Source organism: Thamnophis elegans, chromosome 1 (genome assembly GCF_009769535.1).
Source record: "Thamnophis elegans isolate rThaEle1 chromosome 1, rThaEle1.pri, whole genome shotgun sequence".
In the NCBI taxonomy this organism is placed as follows: domain Eukaryota; kingdom Metazoa; phylum Chordata; class Lepidosauria; order Squamata; family Colubridae; genus Thamnophis; species Thamnophis elegans.
In genome coordinates this window covers 75223411-75236150 of record NC_045541.1, presented here as the reverse complement: position 1 = coordinate 75236150, position 12740 = coordinate 75223411, and the positions used below count along the sequence as shown (strand labels likewise).

General features: G+C 39.7%; 1 protein-coding gene and 1 long non-coding RNA gene across 2 annotated transcripts in view; one reads left to right on the top strand and one right to left on the bottom strand.

Annotated features, from left to right (window-relative positions):
• The window catches only part of LOC116511199, a 70678-nt gene extending 66772 nt beyond the window's left edge, over nucleotides 1–3906 (bottom strand). Inside the window, exon 1 of the long non-coding RNA XR_004255728.1 lies at nucleotides 3818–3906. This is a non-coding gene — a long non-coding RNA (uncharacterized LOC116511199). The remainder of the gene's footprint in view (nucleotides 1–3817) is intronic.
• A 122-nt stretch (nucleotides 3907–4028) lies between these two features.
• LRP5 (LDL receptor related protein 5) overlaps nucleotides 4029–12740 on the top strand; it is a 133018-nt gene continuing 124306 nt past the window's right edge. The window contains exon 1 of the mRNA XM_032221039.1: nucleotides 4029–4220. Within this exon, the coding sequence (XP_032076930.1) occupies nucleotides 4130–4220 (91 nt within the window). The 5' untranslated portion in view covers nucleotides 4029–4129. The remainder of the gene's footprint in view (nucleotides 4221–12740) is intronic.

Sequence of the window (12740 nt, the reverse complement as noted above, 5' to 3'; positions counted from 1 at the left end):
GCTACTGAATGTAGTTAGTATGACTGTTTCAATTTCCTGTACACAAAAATAAATGTTCCCAAGTATTCAAATGAGTTTGTTTGGAATGGTGTCTGCTAGCCATTACGTGGTACAAATTATGGACTGTAAAGATGAGTCTGAAAATAAAGGTTCACAAACTAATTTGCTTGATGTTAGGAACATGTCATCAGAATATAGCAGAAACTCTTATTCCTTTCTTTTTTTTTCATGGACATCATATTGCTTTCAATATGTGATTCACTTCCATTCTGAATAAGAAGCATCTAGCAGGTATCTTTTGTTTTACCCTGTTTATACTATGAAAAAGAAGAGTAAAAAAGCACTAGCTCAGCCTTAGTTTATCCAGGATGTCATATAGAGGATGTACAGAAACTAAAGAACTAAAGAAAAATCTTAGTAAAGGCCAAATCATAATAGAGAAAAGGCATCTTATGCAGTGCTAATAACAACTTGGTCGGTGCTATAATCCTCCGGGATTGGGCGGCCTAGAAATTTAACAAATAAAATAAATAAATAATAGAAATAGTCCCAAACACATTAAAAAGAAAGCCTCTTCTGAAATCTTCACAATTGTAGACTTCAAGAAGAAAGAAAGGGTTTGTTTAAAAATTGAGTTATAGAAAGGTCTCACTCAAAAAGAAGCAGCAGGATCATTCATCAGGAAGGGTTTACTGGCTTGTTACTAGGGGCTGATATTCTGTTGTTGATTAGACTAGTAGCTGGATAAACATGAACTATACCATGAAAATGTTATCTGGTGTTGCATCATCAGATGGTGCAACTGAACTAAGGCCACTGACCAATCATCCAATTGGATGATGAAATGTGTGGCATTCTTCACAGAGCTGATTTGTGTGAGGACAAGATTAGGCTCTAAAATTAGGTACTGCAGACATTTCTAAGGCTAATCTGACAAAACAAATTTGAAAAGAATAGGCTGAATCTCATTTATCTGCCAGAAAATCCTTGACCACAGCCATCTCCACAGACAAAACAATGCATTATGTCCTAGGGTAGAATAATAAAACAACTACAGAGTTGGAACTTCTCATCCAACTCCCTGCTCAAGCTGGAGAGCCTATACTATTTCAGACCAGTCTCATGAAAGCCTCTAATAATGGAGCACCAACAACTTCTGAAGGCAAGCTATTGCTCTAACCATTAGGAATTTTCTCCTCACCTTAGTACTAGCTTCCTTGTCTCCTTGGTTAATTTCAAATAATTAATGGAAAATAATTTGACCCCCCTCGTCTTTGTACAGTAATGTGGGCACACATTACAGGAATAATGCTGAATTTTCATGAATTAAAATGAAATAGCATCCGGACATTTTAGCATGGGGTGTCTGTAGCACATTTTTATACAGAGGTGTAACTATTCCTAATGCTAACATTTTAGACTTGGCAAAAGGGGCCTTGCAACACTGAGCACATGCTGATAAACAGAAACTTCAAGGTTGGGATTAATTTATGAATGCTATAGCATAGATGAATGTTCCAACAGCCATGTTGGATTCTACCTCTGTTAAAGAATAACTAGAAAGCTGAAAGAATCTGTGGCTCTTAAGGATATAGATGCTACTATTCCCAGTTCTGTTTTGCCTGTGCTTATTGCAACAGATCAAACTCAGAACCATTTACTGGCACCAAACCAGACTGTTTACTGGATGCTAAATCCTAGAAGTAGGCTAAGGTTTGGTGATTGGCTCAACTTATAAAACGATTACAATCATTGTGAAACAAGCAAATAGTTTGAATTGTTGTCTTTATTTTATAGCAAGGCAGGCAAGTTTGCATACACTGATAATGGGCACATGCTCCAAGCCCACTTTCCAACTTTATACCCTTTACAAACTTATGAGTCTGTATAAAAATATACACTTATAGTACTGAGATACATAATACTAAAAAAATCTTTCAAACTTGTAAAACTCCCAAATACATGCAAAACACATTTTATCACAAGAGTTAAAAACAGCAAGCTTTGGGGCCACTTTGCCTGGGAATCAGTGTGCTATACCAACTTCCACCGGATATATTTCATTCTTACAGAGAAATAAAAAAAAAAACCCTTTTGGTTCTATTCGACTGAGGAAGACACACAGCTTCTCAGGTCACAAATAAGCAATGCAAAAAATAAATAAATCTGGACTTCTATGTCCCACATGGAATCCTAAGAACTTATGCATTTTACTCACTATGAAAGTTACAAACTGTAGAGAAGCATGAAGTCGGTAGGGCCATAAACAACAAATCTAAAATAAGGAAATGTTCATTTTCTTATTTATAACAGAATAAGCCAGCTCATGTGCTCATTTTCAATTGGGCCAAAGTTTAAATAAACATTTCTCTTTAAATAAATTACCCAAATGCCAGTCTGGCTTTAGACCATGTGTCTATCCATGAAATCTATGACCTAGTCTAGCCTGCTTTCAGGTTTTGACAAGAGTAGATTGACAGAACCTGAGCCCTCTTAAAGAATGTTCCTGCTTCTAGGTCCTTTGGAAACAGGGGGTTATTGGATTGGTTCAGGGTACTACAAAAATGCTTTTACTTTAAATATAGTGGTGTGATTGGTTTTTACTTGTCACAAAACTCTCAATGCATAAATAACTCTGAAAATCTTAATCAATACCTGTACAGTATCACTCCACAAATATTTAAATGGAGGGACACAATATAGTGGACCGGTGAGAATACTTAGGGTTTTGGGAGTATCACTATATTGTGCCATTAAGGACCCATACAATTGCTTAGGCATACACTTGCACCCAAGGCAAATGGATGAGATTGCTACCTGCCATTCTTTGCAACTGATGTAATTTCTAATTTTTGGGAACCAAGCATATTTAAAACAAAGGCCTGGATTGTATCTAATCTCCCCTTGTTTGAAACATAGGATCTTTTGTATGTTTCCCTTCAGAACATTATTTCCTTATTTAAACACACACACACACACACACACACACAAGGCTGGTACTTTGCAGCATACCTGCTTTCTATTATTTTATTCCTATTTAGAAGAATCTAAAAATAATAAGTCCGATGCAGCAGAGAGCCTCCTGGCACCAAGGGTGATGTCTGTGGCACATTGCCTACCCCTACGGTGGCAAAGGTGCTTAAAATGCAAAGCATTTTTTGTAAGTGAGCCCTGTGCTATATGTGCTGGGCTGCAGCCACCTTAGGCCTGCCAAGGGTTAGACAGGTGCTGGCTTTCCAGGAACAAATGCAGCGATGGCCCCAATCACCACCTTCCTGTCTGGCAGCTTCCCAAGATTCAAAACTCCTGCCAGCAGAAGGTAGCCATCGCAACAGCCTTTTGTTCCTCAAATTCTTACCAACGGCTTAAATACCTAGTTGGTGGGTAGTACTGAGCCCCTACCGGCGACCCAGTGAGGCTCTCCAGCCCGCGAGGGAGGCAGTCAGTCATCTTACTAGCCCGACTAGCCCTGTGGGACGCTACCTACTTTGGGTAATGAAACGTCTGCAAGACAAGCAAGCTCAGAGAGCACCAAGGAGCCCGCTCACCCCACCCCCCCCGCAGTCTCCTTAAACTAGGCTCCTCGGAACTGGGTTTCACGGGGTTTGACCCTGTCGAAAGGATTCAGAAATAAAACTTCTAGTAAACGCGTCTGTGAGAGAAACTTGGCTAGCTTAAGGACTGCTCCCCCCACCCCTCAAAAAGGGAAGCGGTCCTTGGGCACCTTCGCTCCCCTCCTCCTCCCACGCCCCGGCTGCTCCTCCTTCCTAGGGGAGGCGACTTGTTGAATTTAAAACCTGAAGGGCGAACTTCACACCTGGCGCTCTTTCCTCAAGCAGGCGCGCCGGGACAGGGGCATCGGGGGGGGGGGGGGGTGTCCCACGCCGGGAAAGAGGCGGAGCGCCCCGTTGGCTTCCGTTTCGCTCCTCCTCGGCTTGGATTTGCAGCGGGAGGCTCCCATTCTCTCTTTCCCAGAGCGACGGCACCGACGCCGACGAGGAGGAGGAGGAGAAGGAGAAGGAGGAGGAGGCTCCGGGGAGCGCCCGCCTCCTTCGCTGCCGAGCGCGGTGCACACGGGGCATGGAGCCTGCCTGAGCCAGTCCGCGGGCAGCTGCTGCTGCAGCACAACATGGAGGCGGCAGCGCCGCCGCCGCCGCCGCTTTTGGTCCTGTTCCTAATCGCCGCCTCGCTACTTCGGTGCAACTTGGGGTCTGTCGCGGGTAGGTATCTGGGGCTGCTTCTCGCCTTTCCCGCCCCCTTGCCGGCTGTTCCGATCCCGCGCTTCGGGGAGAGGGAGCCCTTTTGTTGTGGAGATGGAAAAGTTCTTTGCAACTCGGGGAATGGGAGCGGAGGAGGAGGCGTGTGTGTGTGGGGGCCCCGCGAGGGCGAGCCAAGTGGGCGGCAGGGGAAGCGCCGGGGCTGGGACCGTGCGTTGCGGCGGGAAGAGGGGCGCAAGGCTGCGGGTGGGGTGGCTATAGCCCTGGCGAGTAAAAGCTTCGGCCGCCTTCTCTAGGAGAGACGGTGCAAGGGGGAAGGACGGCCGTACTGCATGTCAGCCTAGGAGAGAAGGAGACCGTCCGACCCGTTCCCGATCGGGCAGAGGGGGAAAAAGAAGGAAGCTCCTTGGTTAGGTCTCCTCCAAAGTGCAAGTTCTGAACTAAAAGTGGAGGGCGTTTCCGTGCCTCGGTCAACGTAGCATTTCGGGGCGCCTGCCTCCCTCCCCCCCAGGAAAGGATTCCCTCGGCCTTTTTGCGTCATGGGGCTCCCGAGCTCAGCCTGTGCCTCGAGAGCCAGACAAAAGTTTTACTTTCCTAGCGCTTTGCGGCCCTGGGCCGCGGAGATTTCCCAGGAGTTCGAAGGAGCGGGTGTCGGGTGTCGATCCCGGGCTGAATCAAAACTTTTTGGCATCGGCTTTGGCGGAGGGGGTTGGGAAAAGAGCAGATCTAATTTCCTTTTATTTTAATAGTTGTAACCGGGGCGGGGGGATCGGGAGAGAAGCGGGGAGAGAGAGAAGAGAGACTTGCCTGACTTGTGAAACGTAACACTTGGCAAAACAGACTTCTGGGAAGAGTTTGTCTGTCTGGGGGTTTACCCAGACAAAACTACAGTGAACATTTGTTCCCTTCCTTGACTAGAGGGAGTGATCAGACAATCACGTACATTTCCATATGCCGTTGGGATAAAATTTGAATAAAATTCATTTTATTCATATTTTAAGAGTGAGTTTCTGGCTTGATTTTGCTGAAATGTGCTTGGCTAGTATGTGGCCCGATCTGTTAGATCATTAATCTTGGATGTATAAATAAAGAGTCCTCCCACCTTAATACGCTTCTCTGTGTGTGTTCTTATTACGAACATTTGCGTTGATGCAAGAGGCACAGGAAGATTTGAGGAAAGAAGCCAGAACGGTGTGTTTCCTTGTGGGGTCTTCTACATCAATAAGGATATAGGGGGCTTTTCTTCTTTATTTTGTAGCTGGTATTCCATGTGCTGAGATATCATACATTTTGTTTTGTATTCCATTTTGTTTATAAAGTCTCTTGTGTTCTTGTAGCAATCCCCAGTACTACCACAAAAGGAGTGTTATGATATTATAGTTTGTCACATAGTCAGCCAGATGTTTAGATTGGATTTGGCATTCTTATCCACTTTTCGAGATGTACTCAAGGACCTGGAATAGGGAGATGTTGTTCCACTTTGTTAAAAGTTTTTATTATCTGTTAACAACAATTTGAAGTCACAGCTACCAGCTCTATATCTAATGCTGGCCTTTATAAGCATCAAATCCTTCTCAAGAACCTACGCTATTGTGATGTATCAACAGATCAAGCAGTGTGACCTTTTGCAATTCATGGGTGGAATTTTTTTCAATGTGCAGATATTCTAAGTACTATCCAAGATTTTTTGGTATGGCATCCTGTGTGTCAATAACCATTAGGACTATCACAGCTGCTTTGTACCATAATTTTTCAATCTTGATTTTTAAATCTTGAGCTTTGTGATATTCTCCAATTCTTTGTCTTCTATTCTGCTATCTCCTCTTATTGCCACATCAGTTATCCACATTTTCTTTTCAACTGCAGTTAAATCTGGTGTGGTTATGACCCAAGACTTTATCAGTTTGTGTTCAGAAATCCCACAATATTTTAATGTGCTTGTTCTTGAGCACCGATGTTTTTTTACTGGTTCATGAGATTTTTTTACAGATGTTCTTCTAGTGAATAATTAGGATGACTGTGTTACATTGTTTTTATTCAGTTTGTGCAATCTTCTTGCAGGAGCTTGAGTATATGATCTACTGTTTTTCTTTGCACCATCTGTACTTTTAATAATTTGTCCCCCTCCCCAATGCTGGCCTTGATTGCATTAGTTTAAATAGCTTGCTCTCAAGCAACCAAAATCAAGCCTTCACTTTCTTTTTTAAAAATGTTTCAGTTGTAAGCCATTGCCAGCTTTTATCTTTATCCTCTTTCCCCTTGCTCTTTTATAGAAATAGATTGTTTCTGTGTGTAAGTCGCCCAACTCTAGTAAATTCTGACAATTATACAGTAATTCAGAGGCTGCTACAAAAAGAGAATTAACTGTCTTTTTTGCTTCTCAGTAGTACTATTACTTGCAGGAAAAAAATATTTTTATACATAAGAACCTCTCAAATAGCCTAGTGTTTGTCTTCAGTTTAGCAGTCCTCAGCAAACTGAAGTTTTGACATACTAATGAATGTTAATTGTTGTAATTTTTCAATTAGTTGGAGAAATATACTTGTGGCTAATAATGCAGTCTCTTAGAGTAGTTATTACTGGGATTCCCCCTTTTCTTGAAATCATCTTTACTTTCCAGAATTGCTATTTAATAGGGGAGCTTTAACCAGTTTTCCCAAAGGCAATTGTGTTTTGTTTGGGGATGTGACTTGTTTTAGATATACAATAACGTATGTGTGCAGCTTTAATTGTAAATAAAATAAATCATTCACACACCTGATAATTAACAGGGGTGGGTGGGTGGGTGGGTGGGAGGCTCAATTTTCCAGTAGAGTTTTACGTTAATTGATCCATCAGTTTGTTCCAGTGTTAAGGAAAAGGTGGTTATTATGGTTTTTAAAATGTTCCTTAGAGAAAATCATAGTTAGGCCAATGAGTCCATCTCCTTAGTCAGTACAGAACTCCAAGTGAAAATATCCCAAAGGGATGGTTGTTTAGCCTCTGATTGAATGTGTTCAATGAAGAACCAGCTCATCATCTCTCTGGGAGACTAGTTTCTCTGTCAGAATCTGCTTTTCTTAAAACTTAAACTTAACAATTATTTAAATCTTAAAATTTTTGAGGTGTAATGTTATTTAACCTAAAGGATTATTTCTCATCTTTATGGTGTCATAATTACATCAAAATAAGCCCAAATGGGCATTGTTCTCTGACACCTAATTTAAATGTTTTATTTATTAAAAGTGGACCCTGCACTTGGGAAAAACACAGGAAGAAAAAAAATCTATTATAAAAACAAAGGGTGTAACTGCTTTGTATTGCTACATGGGCCAAAGTCATTTTGGCTTGCATCAATGTATCCAGTAGGGGTGTATAGTTTCTATATTTGGTAACGATTTAGTTAATGTGTATTTTGACCAATCGAAGAAGGAATTTCCTTGACATAAAAATGCTTGTACATAAAATATGCATTAAATGCAGCCAAGTAGAGAAATTAATCTTGTCTTTTAAGTAAGAAAATGTTAGTCCCAGCTATTTGTTTTAGTTAAACAATATATAGTTAGTATATATTTTTTCTTTTTTTCTGTAGTGTTTAGCATAAGAACTTTACAATCCTAAAAAACTCATTTTCATCTTTAGTTACAGCGTACTAAAGCGTACTCAGGGTTTTGTTTGGATATTGGGCAGCATGTCAGAAAAATATTACTGTTTTTCCCAATTTAATTGTACTTCTTTATCAAACATTTGATTTACAGCAACAGTTCAATTAGTGACAGTTCAAAATTAAAAGAGCACTTAAAAAGTGACTTATGACTGTTTTTCACATGATGACATGATCAACATTCAGATGCTTCACAACCATCTCATATTTAAGGCTATTATGATGTCCTGGGGTTATGCGATCACCTTTTGTGACCTTCTGACAAGCAAAATAAACGGGGAAGCCTGATTCACTTAACAACTGTGGCAAGAATGGCAAGAAAGGCTGTTAAATGGGACAATTCACTTAACCATCTCGCTTAACAACAGAAATGTGGGCTCAATTGTGGTCATAAGTCTAGGACTACCTGTATTAGCAGTATCCACTTAAAGAAAAATAGTTGGTAAACATCTATATTTCTCTTAAAGTAAACCTATTCCAGTGATTAAACTTTCATACAGGATTTTGAATAATTGTCCTAATTAGTAATATCTAATAGTTTTCTGTTTTATAGAGTAATTTAAATCAAGGCTGTAATATTTTTTAAATAGCCAAGAAAACATCTCAATTATAAAAGTTTGAATCTGCTTTTGTTTTTCTTTATATTGTACATTTAATACACACACACACACTATCTAATGGTTTTAAATAGAACTTTGATACTTTGGAAGATGCTCAATCAGCAGGCGTTGAAACTGCGTTTCTTTCAGAAATGATTTTTCACTGACTGTCCTTCCTCTTGTGGTCTTCCATTGATTCTCACCATCTAGATCAGGGGTGTCAAACTCATATCATATCGTCACGATGGCATCACATGATGTACCATCACGTGATGTATCGGGACTCCCCCCCCCTCTGCTAAACCAAGTGTGGCCATGTGTAACACATCCAGCCTATGGGCCGGGAGTTTGACTTAATCTAGATAGATAAAGATTTGGAACTTCAGGAGAAGGAGATATGAGAAAAATCTGGGGTTCTACAGCTTGGAACCTCTGCTGGATATGTCAGTAAAATGATGCATATAGGTATAAAGTTGATAATACTAAATGATGTGTGCTATTTCAGGACTCAATTGCCATATGACTGCTTAGTTTAAAAAATTATCATGAGAATAAGGGTTTGCTAGTCTTAACAGGTATGTATTGCTTCCATTTTGGAGTTGGTATGCATCACAATACCAGTTGTTGGAGAATATAAGTAGAAGGCACTGCTGCACTTAATGCATTATTTGTAAGTTTCCTGCAGGCATTTATTGATTTGCGTGGGAAAGGAATGCTAAACTAAATAGGCTTTTGATCTGAACACATATTCACATATTCTTAACCAAATCTCCTAATCTTATAGAGAATAATAGAGTTGAAAGGGACCCTGGAGGTCATCTAGTCTAGTCCCTGCTCAAGCAGGAGACCTTGGCCTATACCATTTCTGAAAAGTGGCTGCCTGTCTCTTCTTGAAAGCCTCCAATGATGTTTTGGAGATCAGGGAGGAAAAAGTTTGAAAGTAAAGAAAGGGTGTGCAAGTCTTACAGCTGGATTCCTGACGCTAAACCATAATCTGAAGATGTTTTGTAAAACAGTGCTGAGCAGATTTATATATTATGAATCAATTGAAATTTAAACAAGTATCTCTTTGTGGGTAATTGAATGTGACTCAAATGTCACTCAATTTAATCCATTTAATTCATGCATATTTTTAAATGCAGCTCATGTAAGGCAACCAATGCGTGGATGATGCTCAGTTTTTTGTCTGTCTCTGATGATGCCTTGAAACCCTTTTTCTTGGGTACTTGAAACTGATTTTAAAATGATAGGTAAAAATAAGCTTAGAAACAGAAATAAGACCAAGTGCCTTTTCAATGATGTATCATCTATAATTTTTACAATGAGAATTGCCATTGTTACAAAATGTGATCACGTGATGTCCCATTTTATGACTGCATTACTTAGTGATGGAAATTCTGGTCCCAGTTACTGTAGTTAAGTAAGGATTACCTTTACTTAGTTTGTTCCTGAAGAAAGAAACTGCATTTCTGAATATGTTGATTGTTAATAGATTAAGACAGTGTAAGTACTAATTACCTTGTGTCTAAAGCCTAGAAAGGATAGACTGGGAAAGTTGTGGTTTAATGTAATTGAGTTTCTCAAAAGAGAGAATTTATGCCTTTAAAAAGAGGATAATTTTTGCATTAGTTTCATTTAAGGCATGAATCTTCAATCTGATTCTGAAAAATACCTTGAAGCTCTCACTGATTGTGCCCTCGGGCTTTTCTTGAATCCCATTCCCATCACAAGAAACAGGATGTTGTCAGCCATGGTAGTAATAGGGAACTCCTGGTAATAAAATATTTATTGACTATTCAGAAAAATGTGGAATTCCCCTTAAAAGTCAGAACTCATGGTTTGATGTACACAAACGTCACATTTGGGAGGTGAATTTAATTTGCTTTCCTGTTCTTAATTTAATTGGCTATGTTTGCGTAACACAGAAAACATAAACAATGAATAATGACCCACAGTGGCTAAGACGGAAGCAAACAAATCACTTTATCTTGTTGTTTAAAACCATCATCATGCTTTTTGTTTACCATGTTGCATGAATTATTTCTAGCATGTTCTGTGAACAAAGCTAAATATGAGATCACCGAGAATGTTTTAATGTCCAATTGACTCCTTTTCTGGATAATAAATAGTGGCTAATAATAGTTTCAATGTAGGCATTTTTACTTGTGATCCATCATTGTATAAAACAAATGATGATTTGTTGAAATCTATATGTGAATCTATAGCAAAATCAGTTGAAGTTTTTTTTTCTAGTCTGTTTCAGTGAAGGAAAACTAAATGCTATGCTGCTTACTAACCATTTCCCCACCCCACCCCCATTCAGTTGTATGTGATTCCTCAAAACTGCAAGGACAAGTCCCTGCAGTTTTCTTGGCAAGGTTTTTCAAAAGTGTGGTTTTCCATTATCTCCATCCTAGGGCTGAGAGAGACTGACTGGCTTAAGGTCACCCAACTGGCTTTGTGCCCAAGGCAGGACTAGAACTCACAATGTCTTGATTTCTAGCCTTAAATCAATCCTCTAAACTGGTTCATATACTAACCAATTAATTTTTAAATCATCTGACAATTTCCTGAACTTTATTCTTTTAACAGTGTTATTTTGTAGCAAAACATATGCTGCATATGAAGCATTTTACAGATATAAAATTTCAATTTTGTCTGGCATGTTAGTGAAATGCAACACTCATGCGAAAGAAAATAAAGTATATACACACAAGTTGATTTCAGTTTTTAAATGTCTTGTATTAATGTGAATGCTTAGTCAGTGATGTGTTTGTATTATGTGCATAAGTATTTTAATTTGCTCACTCTCCCTCCTTTTTTCTTTTACACCCGGGCTGTCAAACTCGTGGCCCGTGGGCCGGATACATCACGTGCTGGCCACGCCTATGCCCAGTTTAGTGAAGGGGGAAAAGTCCTGATACATCACATGATGCTGCTGTGATGACATGAGTTTGACACCCCTGCTTTACACCATGCATCTGGCTGTCTAGGTATAAAATAAAACACTCAGCTCCTGCTTTCTAAAGTTATATGTACTACATGTGAATCACAAGTTCAGAGATGTATTTGAAGATTATTGATACCTTAGCTCCGGGGTGGTGAACCTATGGCACACGTGCCAGAGGTGGCACACAGCGCCCTCTCTGTAGGCATGCGAGCCGTCACCCCAGCTCTGCTATGCATGTGTATGTGCCTCCTGTCAGCCAGCTGGTCTTTGGGTCTCTGCTGCGCATGCACAGGGGGTGGGGCACCTGCAGGAGGGCCAGGTGCACATGTGAGGTGGCCATGCATGCATTGCATTTTGGGGTTTCGGGCATGCTTTGGGCACTCAGTCTGGAAAAGGTTAGCCATCACTGCTTTGGCTTATGAAGACAAGGACTTGAATGTTATTAATTCTTGTCTGTTTCTTTTGCTTTGAAAAGTACATGGTTGGAAAAAATTAAAGTTCAGAAATAGACTTCATAAATCAGCTGAGCTGGCTAATATATAAATTTGATCATAGTTCAGAATTATGAGTATGAGCCAAAATTTTATTTGAGCTTCCATTGTTCTTATACATAGGCAGACTATCTGAAGTAATTTATGAAAGCAAGCATCTTTATTGTTTAAATTTGGTTTATTCTCACCAATGATACACAACTGATGTTAATGTAGAACTTGAATAAAACTGCTTTTAGTCTGAAGTGGAAGCCTTTGGTGTGCATGGAGAATGCTAGACATGATCATGTAACCTAAAAACCATATTATCTATATGCAAGAATGGTGAAAATAAGTGTTTCTTGGCATTATCCATAAACCACATCTTTGAGAAGACAATAACATGTGGCTCAGCTGAAATAACACATTTATCTCTATATAGGATCCCTACAGAGTCACACATACAAAAAAATAGTTTTCAGCTGGTGCAGATGCCACTTTCAGTGCAATCACCATTTCATATTCTCTCATACAAATATTAAAAGGTAATTTGTGCTGAGTTCCTATATAAATTTGAGCAATGTATGCAAATAAGGTATATTCTGAATGAAGATTCTTATTAAGGTAGGCAACTTTATGCCCTTCATATGGTCCAGACTTTAGCTCCTATTAACATCAGTCAGCGTAGCCAACAAACAGCAAGGCATTGAAAAAATTCTAATAAAATCTGGAAGATACCCTATGCATAGACTGGCATTCTCCCTAAAAGATTGTAACTAATTCCTTTAGAGTTACAAATACTTGTTCCTGTCGACTTATAAAACATGAAAAGTCCTTCAGCAGCTGTAGCTGTGACTAATT